The sequence below is a fragment of the Paramormyrops kingsleyae genome, chromosome 3 (assembly GCF_048594095.1).
Source record: "Paramormyrops kingsleyae isolate MSU_618 chromosome 3, PKINGS_0.4, whole genome shotgun sequence".
Classification (NCBI taxonomy): Eukaryota; Metazoa; Chordata; class Actinopteri; order Osteoglossiformes; family Mormyridae; genus Paramormyrops; species Paramormyrops kingsleyae.
In genome coordinates, this window is record NC_132799.1 from 32,840,742 (window position 1) to 32,861,987 (window position 21,246).

Here is a 21,246-nt window from a genome sequence, read left to right on the forward strand (position 1 = left end):
TCAAATCCATGTTACGGGTTTCTCTTCCATCAATAATTTTTAAAAATACATTTTTTAAAAAAGACTGTTTTAAAAAGGCTAAGTTTGAAAAATGTTGGTGATGGTCATTCTCCATCCCAATTAGACTGCTGGTGAAAGATGTCTGAGCCTTGTCTCTGAAGGGCAAAGAGGCGGTCAGACAATGGTTTGGATCGCAGCATGATCTAAGGAGGGGTTGGGGTGGGTGGTGGGGGGCGGTAGGGACAATGCCCTCTAGATTACCCTTGTAACCTCTCCTGGAAGTGTTCAGCCAATCACAAAGACTTATTATCTTATCGACCAATTAGATTAATTGTCATTGACCAATTTAGTCAATTTAGTCTATGATAAAAAAACAATAAAACGATAACAGTACTTTTTCCTGGAATGACGAAGTACTAGATGATAAGGAGCTGATGCCCAACCAAAGTCTGAAAGTGCTTGGCTGTATGAAGGCCTACAGAAGATGCCGTGCTAAAGAGGCTAGACTGTGTCCATGTCTAGCAAAGCAATCAGCTTTAGTAATCAGCTTCTGTTTACCAGATCGCCACATGGATAAACACAGGCCTAGGAGCAAAGGGGGTACTGGAGTAGAGCTGGCTGCTGTACTGGCTCCCTCTGCAGGACAGTCAGGGGCATTGCCCGTGGAATCTGCGAGCAAACTTAATTAGAACTCCAAAGCCTGAACCACTGCTGTTCACATAGAGTAAGATTCCCACCAACAAACGAGTTGGCGCCTCCTTTTTCGCTTTCTGGGTCCTGCAACATTAATTGTTCTGGGCATGAAGATACGATCTCAGCATCAGTCAAAAGTTTGTACGTCAATTCATGTTGACGTTCAAGATAAAGTGTCTAGAAGAGGTTCGTTTCAGGGCAAGCTTGACATAATTACATTTTCATCTGGAGGGATAAAGGGAGGTAAAATTGTAAATAATAGAGTCTCAAGGTGATGACTTTCCCAAACCCTGCAGGCTGTAAACAGAATGCCACTCTACTTCCGTCAAGCTGAGTACGGTTGGGTGTATGAAATTAGTCAAGGCTTGTACACATTCTGACAATCCAATATTCTTCTTAATGCAGTACAGTGTTAGTGTCTGGAAAGTCTCATTCGGTTACCGCTGATCAAGATGTCCTGTGTGACAGTGCAGCCCGAGCGTGTTTGGGCTGAGAGACTCGGAGTCGATATCACGCCGCGGCCTGCGTGCTTATTCCCGGCTCAGACTCACAATCATCTTTGGCCCAAGAGAAGTGACAGTGGAGGCTGCATTGGGTGGCGTGAGAGGCGTGATGCTCCGGGAGGGTTGTGTAATATCTCCCTGCTGGATGTGGAGAAGAAGAGCTGGTAGGAGGACAGCTCTTCTTCCCGCTCTCTCTGTTTCTCTCAGTGCTTTCCACACACGTCGGTCATGATCGGTCAATCTGGCGCTTCACTGTAGGGTTTCATTCCCTTAACAAGGGCGTAAATTTGGGTATGAATGGTAGGGACGTGTCCCTACCAATATTGCGGGAGTGCCATGTGTGTTTTAAGGGGGCGGGGGGTTCGGGGCTGATTTGGTTCCTACTAATATTGGCACTAAATCTACGCCCTTGGTCCTGGATGTGTCTGAAAGTCAAAAGTCCCTCAAAAAATCAGCAGTCCAAACTCTGACCACTTCTCGACGTTCCTAGATGACCGTTGATACTTACTTCTGTAGTTCCTTGCACCATACTGGGTGTTTTCGTTGAATGTAGTTTCATGATATTGAACATCCTGGAATAAAACGACACAAGATGCTGTTACCAGCCCCAAAGTAGTCTGACCAAAATAAAATGTAAATCGACCTTCCACACCTGTGTTCGCGTATAGCTACATCTTAACATCTTTTAACTCAGATTGCGGCAACTTGCATCACTGCGTCCAACGTACAGGCTCCAAAGTGGGGCGAGTGCTGCAGGTAATGCGCTGGAAGGCTCTGGCGGCACATGCGGTGGCTGCGTTGGGAGTTGCGGAGCAGTCGCACTCGGTGCAGCGTGCAGCTCCTCGGTCTGAAGCCAACGCTGACTTAATGCAGTTATTAAAGCATGTAATGCCTTTGAAAATTCACACCTGGGGCCTTTTTACGGTTGACGGTGCCGCTCTTCATCAGCTGCTGTAATTATTCCCAGCTGCCTGCGGAGGGGGCTGTGGGGGGGGGGGTTACCTCCCCCTCGTAGATGCCAAACCCCATTTCTCTGTGGAGAAGCCGCTTGATTGAAACGTCAGGAGCGGCGAGCGTGTGGCCCGGAGAAGTGCCTCTGCTCGCTTGCAGCCCGGACGGCCCTGATTGGCTTTAATATGGCGGCGTAATGAAGTCGCCGCGTGCGAGCTCCCTGATAACGAGACAGACGTCGCACAGTCCCACCCGTGTGCCTCCCTCCCATCAACTTCAGTACCACACGGCCCTTTGGCGTGATCCTTCTTCCTACGTCTACATGACGAACTTTAGCGATAGCGACGACTGCTCTGACATGTAGGTATTGGCCATGAAGTTGCTGTATGTTTTAGCATCGTTATTATCTAGCCATGAAAGTGACCCCAGAGGCCAGTTGCTTAGCAATGGTTCTGTCTTATTAGTGAGCAAAATGGAGAATTCCTGGAGGGCGGTTTCTGGAGTACGGTTAACTGTTAGCCAGCTAAATGTTGTAGACTCAGCAGGTATGACAACTCTCTGGTAAGGATTCGGAAAGTCCACTGAAGGTCCGTGTTGATGTACTCTTTCTCCTGACTTGCTGTCCACTGGACGTTTGCCAACTCTGGGGCGACATGAGGAGTGTGTGTAAATAATATCGTAACAATATCTCCAGAGACTAATCAGAGCCAAACGTTTGCGGGAATTATGGGAGATCGAAAGACAATTTTTCCCAAAAGTACAGGCTTTACATTCATACTAGATCATTAAAACCCAACACAGGTTACGATGTCTAGAGAAGCATAATCTTGATTGGGGTGGAATAACACCAATCAGTTTTCTGTAGTACTTTGACAGGATATTAGTTTTTGATGGGAATAGAATGATTTGAGGAACAACTTCTGTGGTGGGATTTAATGAAAACCTTCCTGATCATCTGACAACGGTTCCGTACAAATCTATGGCCTTATTCTACCCCTCGGGGCAGCCAGAGGACTGAATATTAGTATTATAAAAACAACACATTGCTCTACCCCTGGTCACAAAATGAGAATTATAAGAATAATGGATTCTGCATCTGTCACATGCACATGGAGTTCCGCAGTACACCACCTACCCAGAGGGTCAGAGCAGAGGATTACAAATATGTGACAAAAACAGTTTTGTTATCTTATGCAGATGGGATTGCCAGCTGTGGAGCTGCTTAACAACAACATGCTGGTGTTTCCGAATTACATGTAATTCCCTAAGGCAATGTTTCCCAATCCAGTCCTTGGGGACCAGCAGACTGTCCATGTTTTTGCTCCCTCCCAGTTTCCTACTGGGAGGCAAGTAGCTGGGAGGGAGGAAAAACATGGACCGTCTGTGGGTCCCCCGTGGACCAGATTGGGGAAGACTGCCCTAAGGTAACGAGCAGGGCATTCTGGGAGCCAGGGGAGGTGAGGATTTGAGCACAGGCTGCTGATTGGACAAAGAGGGAAAATGAACTGCAAACTCCAACCCCAGGCTCCCAGGAAAGCCACGGGAAGCTGGCACACCTCACAATTCTTCGGCCGGTGTGATCGAACCGGGAGTCGCCCGGGTATCGCCCTGGATGAATCACGGCCACAGTGCACCTGCCCTCTGCCAACGGTGCCCTCAGAGGCATTATTTATAGAACAGCTCTGAGCATCACTGGGCTTCTCCACTGCAGTTAGAACATTGTCGCTGCTCCTATTGGTTAGCTGGCTGCCTCGTTCGTCCTCCACACCCCCTGCTGAGTTAAGGGTCATGTGACATCCGTGTCAACTCACTGTCATGCTCACCGGTTAATATGTGGCGTAAATCATAGCTGTTTATGGGCGGAGCCGCTTCCCGCAAGCCCATTCTGTGCACGTGTGCAGTGGCAGGTGGAGCTGAGCGGGGGGGGTGTGCGGGTGGGGGGGGTCAAAGCAGTGTCATCTGACAGGCTGCTTGTTCTTCGGTGTCTAATTCAGGGATACAAGCCTGTTACAGCATTGAATACGATCCGTATTCCCCCAGTGACATGTCAACAAGCCAGGCATATTGTGTCACGTGTTTGGGGACTGAGGATAAATCTGAAATTTGCTCAGAGACATACTTTGGAGCCCCCACAACCCCCTGCCCCATCTGATTGGCTACTCCACGACCACCTGACCATGGAATCAGCCAGGTCAGGATTGGGCTGACACTGAAGCAGGAACTGAAATTGAGGAGGAGCAATCGATACAGTAAACGCAGCGTGGTGCCACAGGCGCAAATATGACATGGGAAATGGCTGCCTGCATGTGGATCTCGATGCGATGGCATGGGTTGCATGCATGCATCTCATGCGAAAGGCTCTTTCGCAAAACAGAGCTGTATGTGCGTGTGTGGCAGATGTGCGCCGATTCGTTATGCATTTTCCTGTTGCCATAGCGAGCCTCGTCCTGACACCCATTAATTCCCCTGTCGCATTTATCCCCATAAAGTCTTGCTCAAAACGGATATTATAGTGTTTGTTTGTATTTCACGTTTAAAACTATATACATACATACAGTACTGTGCAAAAGTCTTAGGCAGTCCAAAGAAATGTTTAAAGCTGTTTATCTGGGTAGCAAGTGTACTTTGACTTAGAACAAAAACACAATTTAACAATAGAACTTGTGCAAATTAAGAGTAACACAATAAAAACCAGTAATAATTTCTTCTGTTTTGTAAAAAGTTACTGATATCTAGTTGGATGGCTAGATGAACACCGCTTCAGTTCCCAAACCTCTCCTCAGGGGCACCTCAGCCGTTCCATGATTTTGTTAAATTTCACCAACAGCTCAATTAAATAATTAAATAAATTGGTTTAAAAAGTCAGTGACAGATTGACCAGCTGTATGAGATGTGCTAGTGGCCAAGTCAAAAAATACATGGCTGCACTGGACGGTCGCTGCAAATACTGGGGTGATTTTAGCAGAGGTTCTGAAATGGCTAAGCTGACACACTTTGACAGGCATAATATAATAGTTTTACACCAACATGAGGATAATCTAAACATCATTTTCTTTGCCTGCCTAAGACTTTTGCACAGTACTGTATGTACATATATCCACATTTATATACACATGAATATGTTAAATGTACAATGTATACAATATTGAGTCAATAGTTTTTTGATTAAATGCCATAACCAGTTTTTCAGGTCCCCATAAAGACATGTGAATGCAATCGAAAAAGTAAAAATGCCAAAAGTCTCACATTTTGTCTTTTTAATAATGGTTAAAGTCAGGGCTGGGTAGGGGTTAAGGTCATGTTGGGATTAGAGTTTTCATCATAGAAATGAATGGAGAGTCCCCACAAAGATATAGTTACAAACCTGCGTGTGTGTGTGTGTGTGTATATGTGTGTGTTTGCACATCAGGGAGACTTGAGTTTCTGATACAGAGTATTATAGCGTAAAATTTTGTTTTTATTCGGAATTAAAACAACAATTTGACCAGAAAGTCATCACTCAAAACTATTCAGTAACAAACAAAAAAGCCCAATCGCACAAATCAGCTCTTCCAAATTGCTAAGAAAGTCGCCCTGGGTGTTTGGCAGAGAGGAGCGATTAGAAAGGGGGATGCAGGGGTCGTTCTGCGTTGAATTGGTGCCAAACTGCCGTGGACAGAAGCGGCGCGTGCGTCTCTGGGGCTGTCATCTCCACATTGGGCCAATTGAATCTGAGAAATATGAAAAGCTTCCCAGGGAAAATTAGGGCCATTGATTTCATGGTGCCGTTTCCAACTCTAATGAAGGTAGATTGTAGTTTCGGTGATGGTGCTACAGTACGTGTGAGTGAGTGTTTCTGTAGTGTTATTTGCAAAGTGTGCTCAAAAGAAAAGAATAGCAAACAGCATATGGTACGTCCATTATACTGTATATTAATACAATAACATAACAATAATATATCTTGATATATGTATATGAAATAGATACACAGATACTCTTCAACCTACGATGGGGTTATGTTTTGATGAACCCATCATAAGTTGAAAATATTATAAGCCAAATATGAATATGATATGGTAAATAAATTGCTATACAATATGCTGTCAAAGACTGTATGAGATGTTTACGCTCACAAGTGCTACAGAGACTGGAAGCGTGGCTGCGTAGGTGCTGTCGTTGACTGGCACCAGTAGAAAGTGTCGCGTGGCATATAGTTATCGGGTTTGGTCTGGATCACTATTACACCATCTAAAGTTGAAATATCGTAAGTCGAACCATCGTGAAGCGACGAGCATCTTTTAATATATATGTATAATGTATGTAGAGATACAGTACAGACCCCGCACACACACACATACATACACATGGGGGTGGTGTGTAAATCTGTGTGACCAGGTGATCGCTGGTTCAAATCCCAGACTTGATGGGATCTTTCTGTCCTTGTGCCCTTGAGCAAGGCTATTAGCCTGCTTTTGCTGCAGGCACTGTCTGACCCGGCTTTCTTAATGTACATATCTTCTAAAAGCTTCTGCTAAATAAATAAACTGTAATTAGCAATAGCCATAGTTATGTCTATGTAGAAGCAATATATTTTATCTCCTCCGAATTAAAGAGCCGAGAACATTGGCCTTTTCCTCTCTGCATTATTTCTCAGTACGCAGGCCTCTCTTTACAGCAGTGTCTCTCAAATCAGTCCTCAAGGACCAACCCCCCCTCCCCCAGTAGGGAGCTGGAGGGGAGCTAAATTGTGGCCTGTCTGGCAGGGAGCTGGGAGGGAGTGAAAACATAGACCGTCGGTGGGTCCCTGAGGACTGGGTTGGGAAACACTGATTTAGAGAAAGGCGGCCATTTTGGATCCTAACCTGTGTATTTACTTACTCTGTACATCAGACTCGTCACCTCCGTGTCTGACCTCGCAGCACTGGCTCACTTTTGCAGGAAGGTAACAGACATGCCAGCAGGACAGCGACTGTACTCCAGGGTGCTGAAACCGACCATCACTTTTCCAGGCACAGCTAAACTTTGGTCGTTTATAGAGAGTATGTGACGGGCAGACTTTTAACAGATATATTGATAAATGCGTTGGGTTGATTAGACGCCCAAGCAGACACTGACAACAGAAGGATCCAGGGTGACATTTTAACAGGCTTAGATCACAGGGAGGAAAAGAACGAAGGGTGAAATTTTAGTTAGATTTTAATAATGGAAAAGTGTAGCCTGGCCGGGTCTCTCAGCAGGGCTGATTACAGGGAAAGAATAGCAAGTTCAAAGTCTGTTCTCCACCACTGTCCATACCAAGAAGTTCTCTGTGTGCGCTGGAACCAAACTAACAAGCGTTGCTTGGTAACGAGCACATCGTCTCGGCGACCCCTCCGAAAGGGAAGCCACGCCGGGGTCTGTTTTTAACTCTCTTTCTCGTGCCCCATCTGTCTCTGCCATGTAATGCCGCGTTCACGCACTTTCACGCGCGGTGTAGGAGACAAGAGACGCAGGAGAGCCGGCGGACCAGGTCGGTGTTTTCGCCTCTGCCGGTGCACCTTTTCCACGCCATCCGGGCGGCCCGGCATGGACACGGGCCTCAGTGCCGGTCGCCGTGAGCTCCGGCGACATCACTCACCGCCGCCTCTCCATTTACTCCCTCTGACCTACTTTAGATCTTGGACTATTTTTTTCTCCTCATCCTTATCCACCAGCCGTTGCTCTCTGTCATAACAAATCAATTTCTGATTAAATCCAAGAGCAGCCTGGGAAGAATAAATAAGTACAAAAATTATGTAAAATTAACTCATTAATACTGATCTTACAGGATTTCGTGTTTGCACTCTGTGCTTAATACGCTGTGATGTATTTCGTGGTTGACTTACTGATTCAATCAGTCTGTTATCTGTGGTTTAACCCTCTCGTATAAGCTGGTTCATCAGAGATAAGCTCCATGCAGTGGAGTTATTGGGTGTATAGCCCAAAGCACTGGCATTCTGTATGTCCCCAGACATCATACGATACTCAGGGTGATGTCTTATTTGAAAGTGGCCCTCCAGTGGCTTTCTGCTCTCAGCTTTAGCTTGCCGACAGGCTCCAGGCTACTGGGAGTTCTTTGATGCCAGTGTGGCTAGCCTGGTTTTAGGCTGAGCTGGCCTGTAGGCGCAGTGCAGATGAGCAGGCCCCAACATTTGCCCCAGCCAGACTAGGCTCTACCTACTTGGAGCTACTGGCCAATCATCTCCTTTAGTTTCCACCTTCTCAACATTTTTGTGCGTTTTACTTTTCTGGTTTTCGTAGAATGAAGGAAGTTTTCCGCAGGGTTGAGCTCAGGTGTGTCATCAAGCACTTCCTGAAATGCAGTTGACAGGAAATTGGTCATGGAATAATTTAGGTAGAAGATGAAGCAGAGAAGAATCAGGAGGCCACACGACCCTCTTTCAGATTAACTTATTAGCCTGTCCCATCGCACCTTTTTAAGTCGCATCTATCATTTTTTTTGACATGTTAATTTCATACTTGGGTGAATTAGTGGACACGAGTTATCGTGAAAAGTGCCCAGTTTCGAGAGGAGGTTATGGCTGATTTGCTGTATCCCGATCGCTTGCCGTGAGGTGTTCTTTTGGCGTGTAGAGTCATGCCGTTGTCTTGGCGACACGTGCTGTGCATTCAGCTTCGTGCCCCGGGAACTCGAAGGGCTTCAGAGGGACCGAACAGAAGCTTCCGGAACTTGCGGCTGGTCGTGATTTTAGGTACTTTAATTATCACAACATTGCCACTGGGCTTCTTGACTGCTATTGATGTGTTACATTTAATTTCAGCCAACCAGACGTGGCAACCAGACGTGGCATGCCGTTCCGTTAATAAGGGTGGGTTCTGTTATCTCCATTTAACATGAGGAGAAATTAGAAATTGTAGGGTGGGGGGGGGGGGGGTAATCGAAATCTGCACATGCGCAGTGGAATCTGGTGAATCGAGGAATAGCGCCAGTATGGATGAAAATCTGAAGCGATTGGTGTTCCTCTTTGCCCGCCCGTGTGTTCACAAGCCTGTGGACCCCCGGCAGAGGAGGACCGCTGTCCTCAGGTAATCCCTTATTTACCGTGTTGCCATAATTGTGCCGTTCCGATTGTTCACCTGAGCCAGGCAAGCAGTGGGAGAATTGAAGAGCCTGAAAAAATGATCTGCAAATGCCGCCGCTTGCTTTGGAATTACAGCCATCTGCATCCTGCCGGAAAAAAGGGGAGAAGCCGCTCCTTCAGCAGTACCATCGATTATTTGCTAACTTCATAGCAATTTCTTTCAATAAATAAAGATGTGGGTGGGAGCCTGTTCTGCTGCTGTCAGTGCAGTCTATTTACAGTGCGCCAGTGGTTTATTCTCTGCTTTTAATGACTAAACTGGAGGCAGTCTGCTGATACCAGATGCAATTAGGGAACTAGAAATGTAACTTTCTTGTGAGTTGCATGGCTGCATGTGTAGTTATATTGTAACATATATGGGTTCTATTTATTTATCTCTTTCCAACTATCTTCAACAAATATGACGAATACTGGTGCTTAAATCAAAATGAAAGGCCAACTTACACTCTCATTAGACGTTAAAACAAACATTGCCTCCTACTGTCTGAGTATGCCATTGCAGGCAGTCCTGACAAATTCACACTGGAAGGCAAGGACATCATTCTATTTACATTAGCATGCCTCTGCTGTCCTCGGTGCTGCCAATCAGTCCAAGAATTTATATGTCGGGCTAATATTGCAGTTCGTTTACTTGCGACCGTTTCAAAACAAGGCTAAGATTTGAATAGTGGTAAGTGCTTGCTGTGCCAGACGAAAAATGCCATGGAGTGCTTTTGTTTGCCAGTACATGCTGTCAGAGGCCAATGTGGTCTCTGTGAAAGAAAAGATCACATCTATATGAGGTGAACATTGCTGAGAATCAATTTATGAACACTACTGCAAATCAGTTTGCACCATAACTTCAGATCGATAGACTTTCAGAAGTATAATGTGTTATACTTGTGTTAACCCATACCGCAGTGCAATATAACCAACTCAGCCTTTTTCGTTTGTAAGCAAAATAACCAAACAAATTGGCTACAAACTGACAAAAAAAACATTCATTGTGCCTTATGCTCCATTTACTTTGTTCTTAATCTTATCTTAATCTTAATACAAGTATGGTTCTTAGTTTTCATTGGTATAAGTAGTAGGTTCCTGTTCCCTAGTTGTCCAGTGGAATAACATGCAGGCTCCTCCCCTCTAAGATAAGCGGCCAATCGGTAATCAGCAGCCCAGTGGCCGGCCCATGTGCTTTACAACACTGGTTCAGATTGGCTGGAAATGCATAGTCGTTTCTTTGCGTATTGGTGAAATAAATGCCTCTGGCAGACACGGGGCCCTTCTGGTGTAGCCATGTGAGGTCTTACTTGTGTTGATTTTTTAAAGTGAGCGGCTTCGTAACAGCGGAATCATAAAGCTCCGATGGTAACAGAATTCAGTAGTGAGTCTATTGTTTTATTACATGCAAATCTCCCTGAAACCCCTCAAAACCACCACCTGCTCTGTTGCCTTTGTCTGTCGACACAAAAGGCTTCTTGACTTGTAATTTTTCACCACTGTCTCGCACTTTTGTTCCAGAGAATGTTTGATTAGAATTAATAGGCACTTTAGTCAGGTTTGTCTGTGTGGAGTTTGTGTGTTTGTCCTGTTCCTCCAGACATTATGGTGCCCATAGTGCGTGTGTATGTGTGTGTGGCCTGTGGTAGACTGGCATCCCATCCAGGGTATCTCTGCTCTTGTGTTATTTGCTGCCTGGAATAGGCTCCACCCCCCCCCATGAAGTTATTTGATTGGACCATGGATGAATAGATAGATGGATGGTCAGAAGGAGGTTGGATGGTTGGACGGATGAATGAACTACTCAGATGTCTTCTATTGAACTTGACACGCTCCCAAAGGATGTTGCGTGCCGGTGACTGTGATGACTCAAGAAACCACGCAGAGTCTTTTCTTCTGCATTTTTATCATATCTTGAGTATGAGAAACTCCGATTGCACAGAACGGCAGACTTTCTCTAGGGGATGAAGAGTGTGTCACGGTGGCGAACCTGACAAAGTTCTGCCGGATTCTGTGAGATGTATAGACCTTCCTGAGAAGCTGCACAGATGTGTCATGACGGAGCTGAACTGAGAGGAGACTTCTTATCAGTGATGTCTCTAAATACTGCAGATGGTCCCCCATGCGTGGGTTTATGGAGGCATCGGTACCTAAATGAGCAGACTGATCTGAATTATTGCGAACAATGGTTACATGTTCAGCAGCTGGGTGCCCCCTTGTGGTACTGGTGAACTTTTATGGGTCAGTCTTGAACCAGCGTAGCTCCCAATGTCCCATTAGAACATCAGGATAGAGGAGGCCCTATACAGGAGCGGGGCCAACAGAGACACTGGAAGCTGATTGGCCCTGGGAGTGCCTCCTCCCCTGTCACTCACCAAATGAGTGACATGCCATTGGCTAATGATTAGGTTGGCCTCCCTGTGTTAATTATCCCAGAATTGCCAGACTTTGTGTCAGATATTACACAAAAACAGCAGAATGTCCCTTTGGGTGGACATATCCGCACTGGGAGCATCACCATGAAGGCATCACCTAATTGGACGAACACTGTCAGGGCGCTGCAGGTATGGGAGGTGGTCAGTAGCAGTGCGCCGCTCTCAGATCCTGTGAAACACCCCCCCCACACACACCCGCACCCCCACCAAATCTTCATCCATGGAGCTGACATTTAATTAAGAACATGAAAGGTGTCATAGCATTTGGTAAGAGATGCACAAAGGTTGCGTGTATGAGTCTTACCTGTAATCAGAGACTGAAGGGTTTAATTAAAACCAACAGAGCCTCCTAATGGAGATGTCTCAATACCCAGAAGGATGAGGATCGCTTGTCATGCACCCTGTTAGCGATCAGACTGCCGATAGCACGTTTTAGCCGTGACCTTTTCGGCTGTTTATGTAATAGTCCCCATGTCACTTCTGAGCCTAAGGGACAAACATCAGTTTAATAAAAAAAAAAAACAGTTCTGTACCTTGACTTCATGTGCCTGGTTGTGCTTCTTGCTTAGCTCATCTTTAATCCATTGCCAGATCCTTGTTTATAATCACATTCGCAGTGCATTTATTGGGAGGGGGAGACAAGCTCCCTCTTACCAGTATAATGTTTTAGACATTTAATGAAAGCGAGGAAAATGATTTTCTTGAGTCTTGAGGCTGTTTTCTGCCGCTTCTCTGTTCCCGGGGATTGTTGCTGCTGCAGCTTATGCTCTGGATGGGAATCCCAGCGTAGCAGGAGACGCACAGTCCCACAGATTCCTAATGCCGTGTTTTTTCCCATTAGCGGGCTCGACAGATGTTTGGCAGAGGTGCGTTCCCGTGTCCTGTGTGGTTCATCCCTGCCTCTCCGCGTGTAACGGCCAGTCGTTCCCCAAGCGGGATGAAGGCTGTGGCCTCCGGAATCGTGGGGCCGCCAGACCAGCGCTGAATGGTTCCCGGGATCTGACTCGCCAGGCCTGATTTCACTAACAAAGTGTCATTTGAATGCAAATGAGCCCGGCTTCCCCAGACATTGGACAAATATCTCCGGATTGACAGTCGCTTAATGGCTGCACAGACGCGATAATATTTATTTTCAATTGCACTCTCGTGCTGAAATGTATTTGTTTCATGGGACATAATCTGTACCCTCCACATTATATAGTTTTTAGGTTCCAAATATTTGGTTTTTTCGAGACTGTGTAATTATAGTAGGTATAATTAGTTTAAAACGAATGAAATATATACATATAATTAGGATTAGTGGATAAATGTGACCCTGCAAACTCATGTTCTGAGCTGGACAGCAAACAGAGTCATGTGACACAGGGATGGGAGGAGGGCTTGGGAGTGTGGGGGGAGAGGGGTGTGAGAGAAAACACTGAAACTGAGGGCAAGGTCAAGATCAGGTTCTGGGTCTTCTTTTTGGGGAGGGTGGAGCAAAAAATAATCTCCCATGATTGAGCTGCTGATCGGAATGTCAAATACTCCTTCATGGCTTTGATCAGCGAGTTTTGGGTGAATCTCTGGCAAGAAGTTCTGGGATTCCGGACAAAATGTCACCTTTGGTCTCCTCGGTTCATTCTGCTGACCTGGGAAGGATGGATTCTCCCTCAGTAGATCAGTATATTCTGCCCCCCTCCAGTCCAGAACCCCCTTTGGATGATGGCTGTGATCTCTGGGCCTAAAGGACACTTTCCCTTCACTCAAACTTTCATAAAGGTATCATAAAGTGATTTATACTTATCGAATCACACCACAATAACTTAAATCTATTTAGCCGGTGCTTTTATCCAAAGCGACACGTATTTTTTGGAGAAAGCAGGATCCAATAATCCCTGAAACAATGAGGGTTAGAGGGCGTGCAGTGACATCACTTTGCCAACTCTGGGATGTGAACCAGTATCCTTCTGATTACCAGAGCAGCATCCTAAGTCACTGAGCCACACAGCACATTGAAAGGGAGCCTGAAACTCGGTGGCCCCCCCAGCCTGGACAAGCCTGAGCCCCAGGGTCCCGTTCTCACTCGTCACTGACTTGGCTGGGCCTGTTCACCTGCTCAAAATGTCAAAAGTATCCCTGACACTGGCCCTTCTTAATAGCCTCCGATCGGGGAAAATCACGCAGAAACTTTTTAATAGGCACCTTAGAGCAGCCAATTATCTTTTTATTTTAATATTTCTCTGCCAACTTTTTCCTTCATATATACTTTCACCTGAAGTAGTTCATTAAAATGTGTCTCCACTGTAAAAATATAAGATCGAATTAAGCTTTTCGGGTCGTTATTCTGCTCTGAATTATTCACCGTCTGAGAAGTCGCCACCCCCCACCGCACCCCCGCCCTTTGGTGCCGTGTAACGTCACAGTGGTGACAGAGATGAATTCATGCTTTCTTGCACGGTCTTCCTTCTCTTTGAAGACCGAGTGGCAAGGAGAGCAGCTCAGAGCCTGGTCATCCGCTTTCATGTCCTTTTTTATTGAAATGGTTTATTTATTGAAATTCCTCTCATGTGTCTGCTTTGGCTCGCACGCGGGATGACTGCGACATCACTTCCTCTCTCTCTTATTGTCTCTCTCGGGCCCCCGCAGTTGTGCGTTGTTCATAACAAGTGTATTTTCAAATGCCAACCGTTGACTTGATGTTCAATGGCACTGGTCACTTTAAAATTATTATTTATCTATTTATTGCTGGTTTTTAACCACTATATTTATCCTGCCCTTTTATGGTGCTGCTGTCTTACTGTACTTTTATACATATAGCAGATGCTTTTGTCCAAAGTGACATTCAATTGAGGCAAATAGCACATTAGAGACAGACGTGCTGTTGAGGCGTCAGCATAGGCATAAGGTCATCTAGGCCGAGCTGCCCATGAATGCTCAGGTACAAGTGTAAGCAGGATTGGAGCAGGAGCTGCACAACAACTTCTAACAACCTAAGGACCATAAATGCGACATTCAAGGAACTTCATGGGTCTTGAGGGGTTTCCTGAAGGTGGGGAGGGAGTGTGATGCTTTCACATTGCGTTATGTCTATAAACCCTTTTTGTACTTTAAGTGCTGTAAACCCCCAGCAATGCCATCTGTATATTGCACCATAGTCCTAGGGGGGTGTGCCACTGTATACCTGTATATGGATGGTATGACAATAAAGCTCACTTGACTCCATTTGACTTGATAGAAAGGATCAGAAGACACCAGATTTGTTGGGAAATCGTGAAAGGGTAGGCGTGACTCGAAACTAATGGTCAGTTGACTCTCCTTCCTGAGCCTGCCCCCCTTCCCCATTTCCCAGTACCATAAGAGTCCCCTGTCAGACACCAGGTCAAATTCTTCAATAGGAGTCTGCGTTAATGAGCTGTACTCTTAAAGGCAATTAGAGACCCTCAAAACGACTCTAAAAGAATGCCGTGACGATGACATTGATGCGATGATATTTCTGAAGGAAGCGAGTGACCATTAAGTGGGGGCAGAGGATGAGAGAGGGTGGTGACACAGGGCGGAAGCCATCTGTCCTCTTTAGCGCTGCCAATGTTCCCTAACGAGTCGGTCACTGCTGCCCATGTCCTGTGAACAGAGCTGGACAGAAATGCCAGTGACCCTGCAGAACGTAGAACAGAGACCTTTTCTCACGCGTGGTCCTGAGCATCAAACAGCCACTCAGGCTTTGAAGCTTCCCGGAATCCTCGCCGCCGTTCTCCGCTCTCGTATGGGTCTCTGCAAAACCCAGACCTTTTTTTTTAAGCGTATGTCTCATCTAGAAGGAAGCTTATCAGTGTGTGCTCGAATCACGCTTAACTGAGGACTGAGTCACGAGGTTGAATGTTTAGCTTGATTACACTCTGTGTCGTTACAGAGTGGCCCACCGACCACCTTGTATTAAAAATAGAAATCCGCGCTCTTATCGAAACTCAGTATGGTGTCGGAATTCAAAAGCATGACGTTAAATAAGTAATTAATAAGTACATTTGTTCAGAATTTGCTTGTGATCATACTTTCATAATATTCAGATTGACATTGCATATGTGACTTGCAGGCATTAAATATACAAAATACAAATTCACGTGCCTCAAAATATAACTGTCGGAAATATTCACAGTTGCTGTTGAATTTTAGACTAAATATGTGCATTTTAAACTAGGAGTCCAGGAATTTGTTTATATTTAATACGTGGATGCTCTTTTATAAACCTCGAACACGTTCTCCCCTATGCGCAAAGGGCAGTTTCTCAATGAACTGGATCAGATTGAACCAAAACATGTCAGATTTTATTTTCAAATTTACATTTTGTTTCCAGACAGTTCAAAGGGACTGAACCCTAATGAACCTTCTACTTTGGAGAAAGCCGAAACCACCGTACACGCTCCGTCAAAATCGTCCTGCGGAGTCTCATCAACGCGTTTCGCGGCTGTCTTAACGTCTGTGTTCGCTGGCTCTGGCTGTAGCTGAAACTTTAAAAGGTACCTTGTCCCCTTTCGGCCCGTGTGTGATATTAAAGTCTGAGGATGCTGATGTGAGCCAACAGCTGACTTCAGCGAATACTGCCTTGGGCGCTATGCCTTGGCAACATGTAGTAGCCCAGAGTATGAGATTATTTATGCCAATGGGTGCCCTGAGATTTCGGCTTCCCATCCAGGGCACGTCCAACCTTGAGTCTTGTGATTCTCGTGATGGGCTCCGGGGTCACCATGACCCACTACTGGATAAGCTGTTATGGATGGATGGATGTGTACGAGATACCTTCAAATCACATTTTTAGATGCAAATGGGTACATTGAGAGGAGGCTCAGTGGGTGGCATTGTGGAATCAGACCTTCAGGGCTGTGCGTTTAATTCCACACTCCTGATCTGAGTCTGTGCGGAGCTTGTAGCTTCCAAAAATATTTGTTTAGATGAAATCTCTAAATCACTTATAGCATTTGATGGCAAGGTTTAGTATGTAACATGCAATGGACTAGGATCTCATCATTGGTGACCCCCGTCTTGTGCCCTGTTATCTCTGGGATCAGCACCAGTCTCACCAGTACAGTTGCAGTATGAAAGATGAATAGAAGAGTATAGCTATTTAGCCTGTTTGCACTGAACACAGACTGTGGTGCTTGTTGTACTCAGTGTCACTGCCTGGTTTGCAGGTAAGGAGGACCGTAAGACTCGGTGATATATCATGTTTGCTGGTTTCACCATGTGCAGAAATACTGACGTGAGGTTATGCCCTTCTACAGCAGCCTGCTCTCCAGTCTATAAAGCGCGTATAAACTCCGTTTGTGAATTCATCCAAGGAGAGAATTGGTTCTTATCTGATCTTATCTGGTTACAAAAAAGTAGGTCACGCTAGGGTCTGACTTTGATTTTTTATTTTCTGGGGCTTCATTTCGCAGAAATCGCATTTATTTAATTATCTAGAGCCATATTGAACTTTTGGGTGCAAATGAAACTGAAAGCCCAGCATTACAACTCCAGAACTTTAATGATTTAGTCTCAAACTTCACACTATTAAACAGTTTAACGTCAAATTACTTGACAGTTTTGATCCTGCCTTGTAAATGTTTATTTGCAGTAAAGTCATCCAGTGAACTACATTAGGTAGGCTAGTTCTAAAAAAGAGGTCAAAAATGATCGCTACAAAGGGAAGTTTTCCTCCAAATCGAAATTTACAGTTCATTAGATTAATAATTACCATGGGTAATACGTACGTAAGTAATACATGTACAATAGGTTAAACGCAACGAAAACCACACACAGCTATTATTGTTGTGAGAATGAGCACTACGTGTAACGAAAAAATAAGGGTGTGAGATGGAATTCATGTAGGCTATATGTTTACAAGGAAATTCATTAAAAGATGATAAACTAGGGAATATGTTAGTTTTGCTCGGAAAACACACAGCATACGTTTCATAGACGTTAATAAGCGATTTTCTTGACGGATAGCGTGTGAAGTTGTCACTGGCTTCTCGAGCTATAGGTGACGCCAGCGTGACCGCCGGGGGCGACGCGCGCAGGCAGCCAGCGCGTTATAATCTGCGCCCTCAGTGCGCTTGGAGACGCGGATATGCCGGCGCGCAGCTCTCGGATATTAAAATGCCGGCGATCGACTTAGACAAGGTAAGGCATGCAATAGTGTGCAATTACTGTATGGCAGCTGACATCCAGAGGGAAAAAAATCGTTTGATATTCAATGGCGGTTCATGTCTTTTGTGACCACAATACGTGGGCGCTTGCATGTGTACACGAAGGGAAAAAAACTATATATATATATATATATATATATATATATATATATATATATATATATATTTCTGATGTGTAACATTTCTGACATATGGATATATAAGATGGTAACTCAAAATTTGCTAATGTCTCCAACGATAAAAGTAGAAGTTATATGTTTTCTTTATTTGAATTTAATTTACTTCTTCGCGATGGAAAAACACACACTCCTTCATTTATTAAAAAAGAAAAAACTAAGGGCTCTTGAGCCCTGTGCAGAAGACATTTTGATAATGTGAGTAGTCGGTGGTCTCGTTAATGCGGCTGCATGATTCAGATTTCGGCACCAACTTTGGGATTTAAACGATGGTACGAGGTTGAAAGCGAAAGAAGCGGAATGATCTCGGTGACTGTAACGGAGCAGAGCTGTACAATGATTAATTTCTCGTGCGGATGTTTGAATGTTTATAATATCCACGATGATGGTACATCACGATAGTAACATAACGCGTGTCTTTATGTATTAGAAACGGAATGCTCCGATCATACATATAGCATATAAGACACGTTTGATCGCCGAAGTCCTTTATTATGTTAAATAAAACAACATAATTTCATGGTTTTATCCATGCAAGGGCAAAGTCTTTTGCAGAGATCTGCGGCGTGACCAGTTTTCTTTGTGCCTCCTGTCACCGTCTATGTCCAGCGTGAAGTCCTAAAATTTAACTGCCTCGTGCGATGAAATAATACATAATTCATAATTCATTTTGCTGTGAGCGTCGAAGCTTGCCATTTATGATTTTTTTTTAATCAGCAATCTGTTGTCATGGCAATCTGTCTCGATCTTAATATACAGTGAGTTTAGCCTTCTGGTATCGGCGCTTCTGTTTCCAGTTAATTCCGGAGTCTTTGGGTCGGACAAGTGTTCAAAAGCACAGGACAATGCGTGCATAGCAACTATAAAAAGGCAGTACCCATATTTTTATTTTTCTGTAAATCGAAGTTGTTCTGAAATAAACCAATTCCGCCGAGTTTGGTGCCGATAGGATGCACAGCACACTTTCTCCATTCCAGATCACTGGAAAATGTTAAATCGTCGCTGCAAGTAAAACGACAAAACTGCATGTTGTAATGCACAGTGCGCAGTGACTGTTAGGTGACCCTGTGGCAATCAGGCATCATCGGGAGACCCACATGTTAAAAATTATTTGAATTTAACCGTGCCACAGTAACATAGAAATCATTCTATTATAACACTGCTGAGTGATCTCACCACTCACTGTCGTGTGTGAAATACTGTGTCGCGGCTCCGTCAGGATGTTTACCTTCGTGTGGCTTTTCTTTTTAAAAAATCGTATTATTTGTGCCTTGTTTAGGTACGTCTTTGCTCAGCCTGTTCCAAAGAGTTTGCTCGGTTCCCAGCAGCCTGAAGGCACCCTGTAACTGCAAGACATTATTGATTTACTCCGTGGTGTCTCGTTCAAAGCGTCTTACGTAACATCGGAGGTGATGTGGTTTATAGATGGACTGCATGTCTCTACACCGCCCAAACCGGAGCCGGTTATATTTTAACATCGTTTATCTCGCTTTAATTATCTTTCCCTGTTCCAGTTTAAACATTTTGTTAGTGCTTTTAGTTTGCATAGCCATGGTTTGTAAGAATTTGTTTTGCAGATGCTTTGTATCTTTTTTATAATTCAGTTGTATTTAGTCTTATTAAGTGTGTTAATTAAAAAGAGTCATTTAGTAGTCCACTTTAAGCGTATGCCCATAGGGCATGGTGTATTTGTAATTCAAAACATCCTTAATTGAATATTTGAATTAGGCCGAGAGCTTTGGAGACAAGATGCATTTCAGTTCATCATTTCACTGATAACCCCCGCCCTCACCCCCTACCCACATGAGTACTTTCTCAGTATAGGAAGTTTGATTTTTTTTCTGACAAGCTCTTCCACTCCATACCCCCCCCCCCCCCCCCCCCCCCACCCCCTTCTCCCTCCCGCCCCGTAAATTTTATTTAGAGGCTGAGAGCTGGTGTTTGTCAATAAGTAAGAAGAACGCATGAAAGTCTCTCTCTGGATACTAACAGCCTTCGCTTTCTGATTTCTTTTTCAGTAAATCGGCACTGAGGAGGCAATCACCGCTTGGCAAAACATTGGCAGCATACTCATTAGGACACAACCGTGAGTAATTTATTTATTTATTGTTTTACATTTACTGCGATCGCCTGGCATCCCATTTAGGGTGTCCCCTGCCTTGTGCCCTGTGCGACCAGACTCATCGTGATTGTTATTGAATAAGCGCTTATGGTAGACTGACAGATATCCATGTATTCATGTATTCTCTCACCGCTTATACTGGACAGGGTTGCGCAGGGCTGGAGCCTCTCTCAGACACCGATAGATCACACACACACACGTATGTATGGAATATGTGTATCTGGAAAGACCTGCATTTCCATCGTTTTGTCGTCACGATGGGGGTGAATCGATGGGGAAATAGCCCCGCACACGCCCGCAGGGTGCGATGCGAGAACACCTTTCTCGATCTCACGTATCGCAGGTGCTCAATGAGCCGGAGTCCCGATTTAGATGAGCCTATTTGCGGTGTCGCCCTGCACTCGCTGAGACTCCGGGACGGTCACGTGAGCCGAAGCCGCACAGCGAATGAAACCGTTTCCGAAGCATTAGCGCATGCCTAATAGACATTCACTGATTAATCTGATGAAGGAGTGACCATCACTTGGAATTGTGAGGGTTAACATCGAGGTTTATTCTGGTCTTTCCTCTAAAAGGGTGACAGGTTGGCATTTGGAATAAATGGATATGAAATTACATCTGAAATGAAACAAAATACACTGAAGCTATCAGTACAGTGCTGGAGAGGTTTCCACAGTGCTGCTCTTTAGTGCAGGGCCACGGATCCTCGTGGTGGAGATTTGGCATCACACAGTGGCACGGTCCATTTGATGGGGAGGGTCCCTCGTGCTGGGCTGAGCCACAGAACTTGGAGCTCCTGATGGGGGCTGCAATCCCCAACCCCTGCCCCCCTGCACTCAGCTGACTTGTATCCACCTGGCTTCCTGCCAGGTGTAGGGGTCTCATTAGATAAGCGGGTATATTAATCATGACAGTCCATGATAATGCCTTCTCTGTTCTGGGCTGTCCGGCCCATTGCCACCTCTATCACCCGCCATCGTGGTGTTTCCCGTTTTTTGTAAACCAGTCCACCGTTAATCCTCTTAGCCCCCCCCCCCCCCCCCACAAAAGAAAAAAAAAAAAAAAAAGATAATCCAGGGTGTCCTTCCTTGGCAGGCAAAAGCGGCAGAATGCATTTGACAGC

At 45.1% G+C, this 21,246-nt stretch overlaps 1 protein-coding gene across 6 annotated transcripts in view; it reads left to right on the forward strand.

The window, feature by feature from the left end:
- LOC111843398 (synaptotagmin-1-like) overlaps window positions 1-21,246 on the forward strand; it is a 122,208-nt gene that overhangs the window by 17,389 nt on the left and 83,573 nt on the right. For 2 of the 6 annotated variants that reach the window (XM_023810957.2, XM_023810959.2), the window contains exons 1-2: window positions 17,642-17,799; window positions 20,020-20,087. Coding sequence is in view for 2 of the 6 variants with exons in the window: in XM_023810954.2 (XP_023666722.1) it covers window positions 19,222-19,280; window positions 20,020-20,087 (127 nt within the window). In the remaining 4 variants the exon portion in view is untranslated. Of the gene's footprint in view, window positions 1-17,641; window positions 17,800-19,206; window positions 19,281-20,019; window positions 20,088-21,246 lie in introns of those variants that run through there. The other 4 variants (XM_023810954.2, XM_023810955.2, XM_023810958.2 and 1 more) reach the window with 2 other exon arrangements.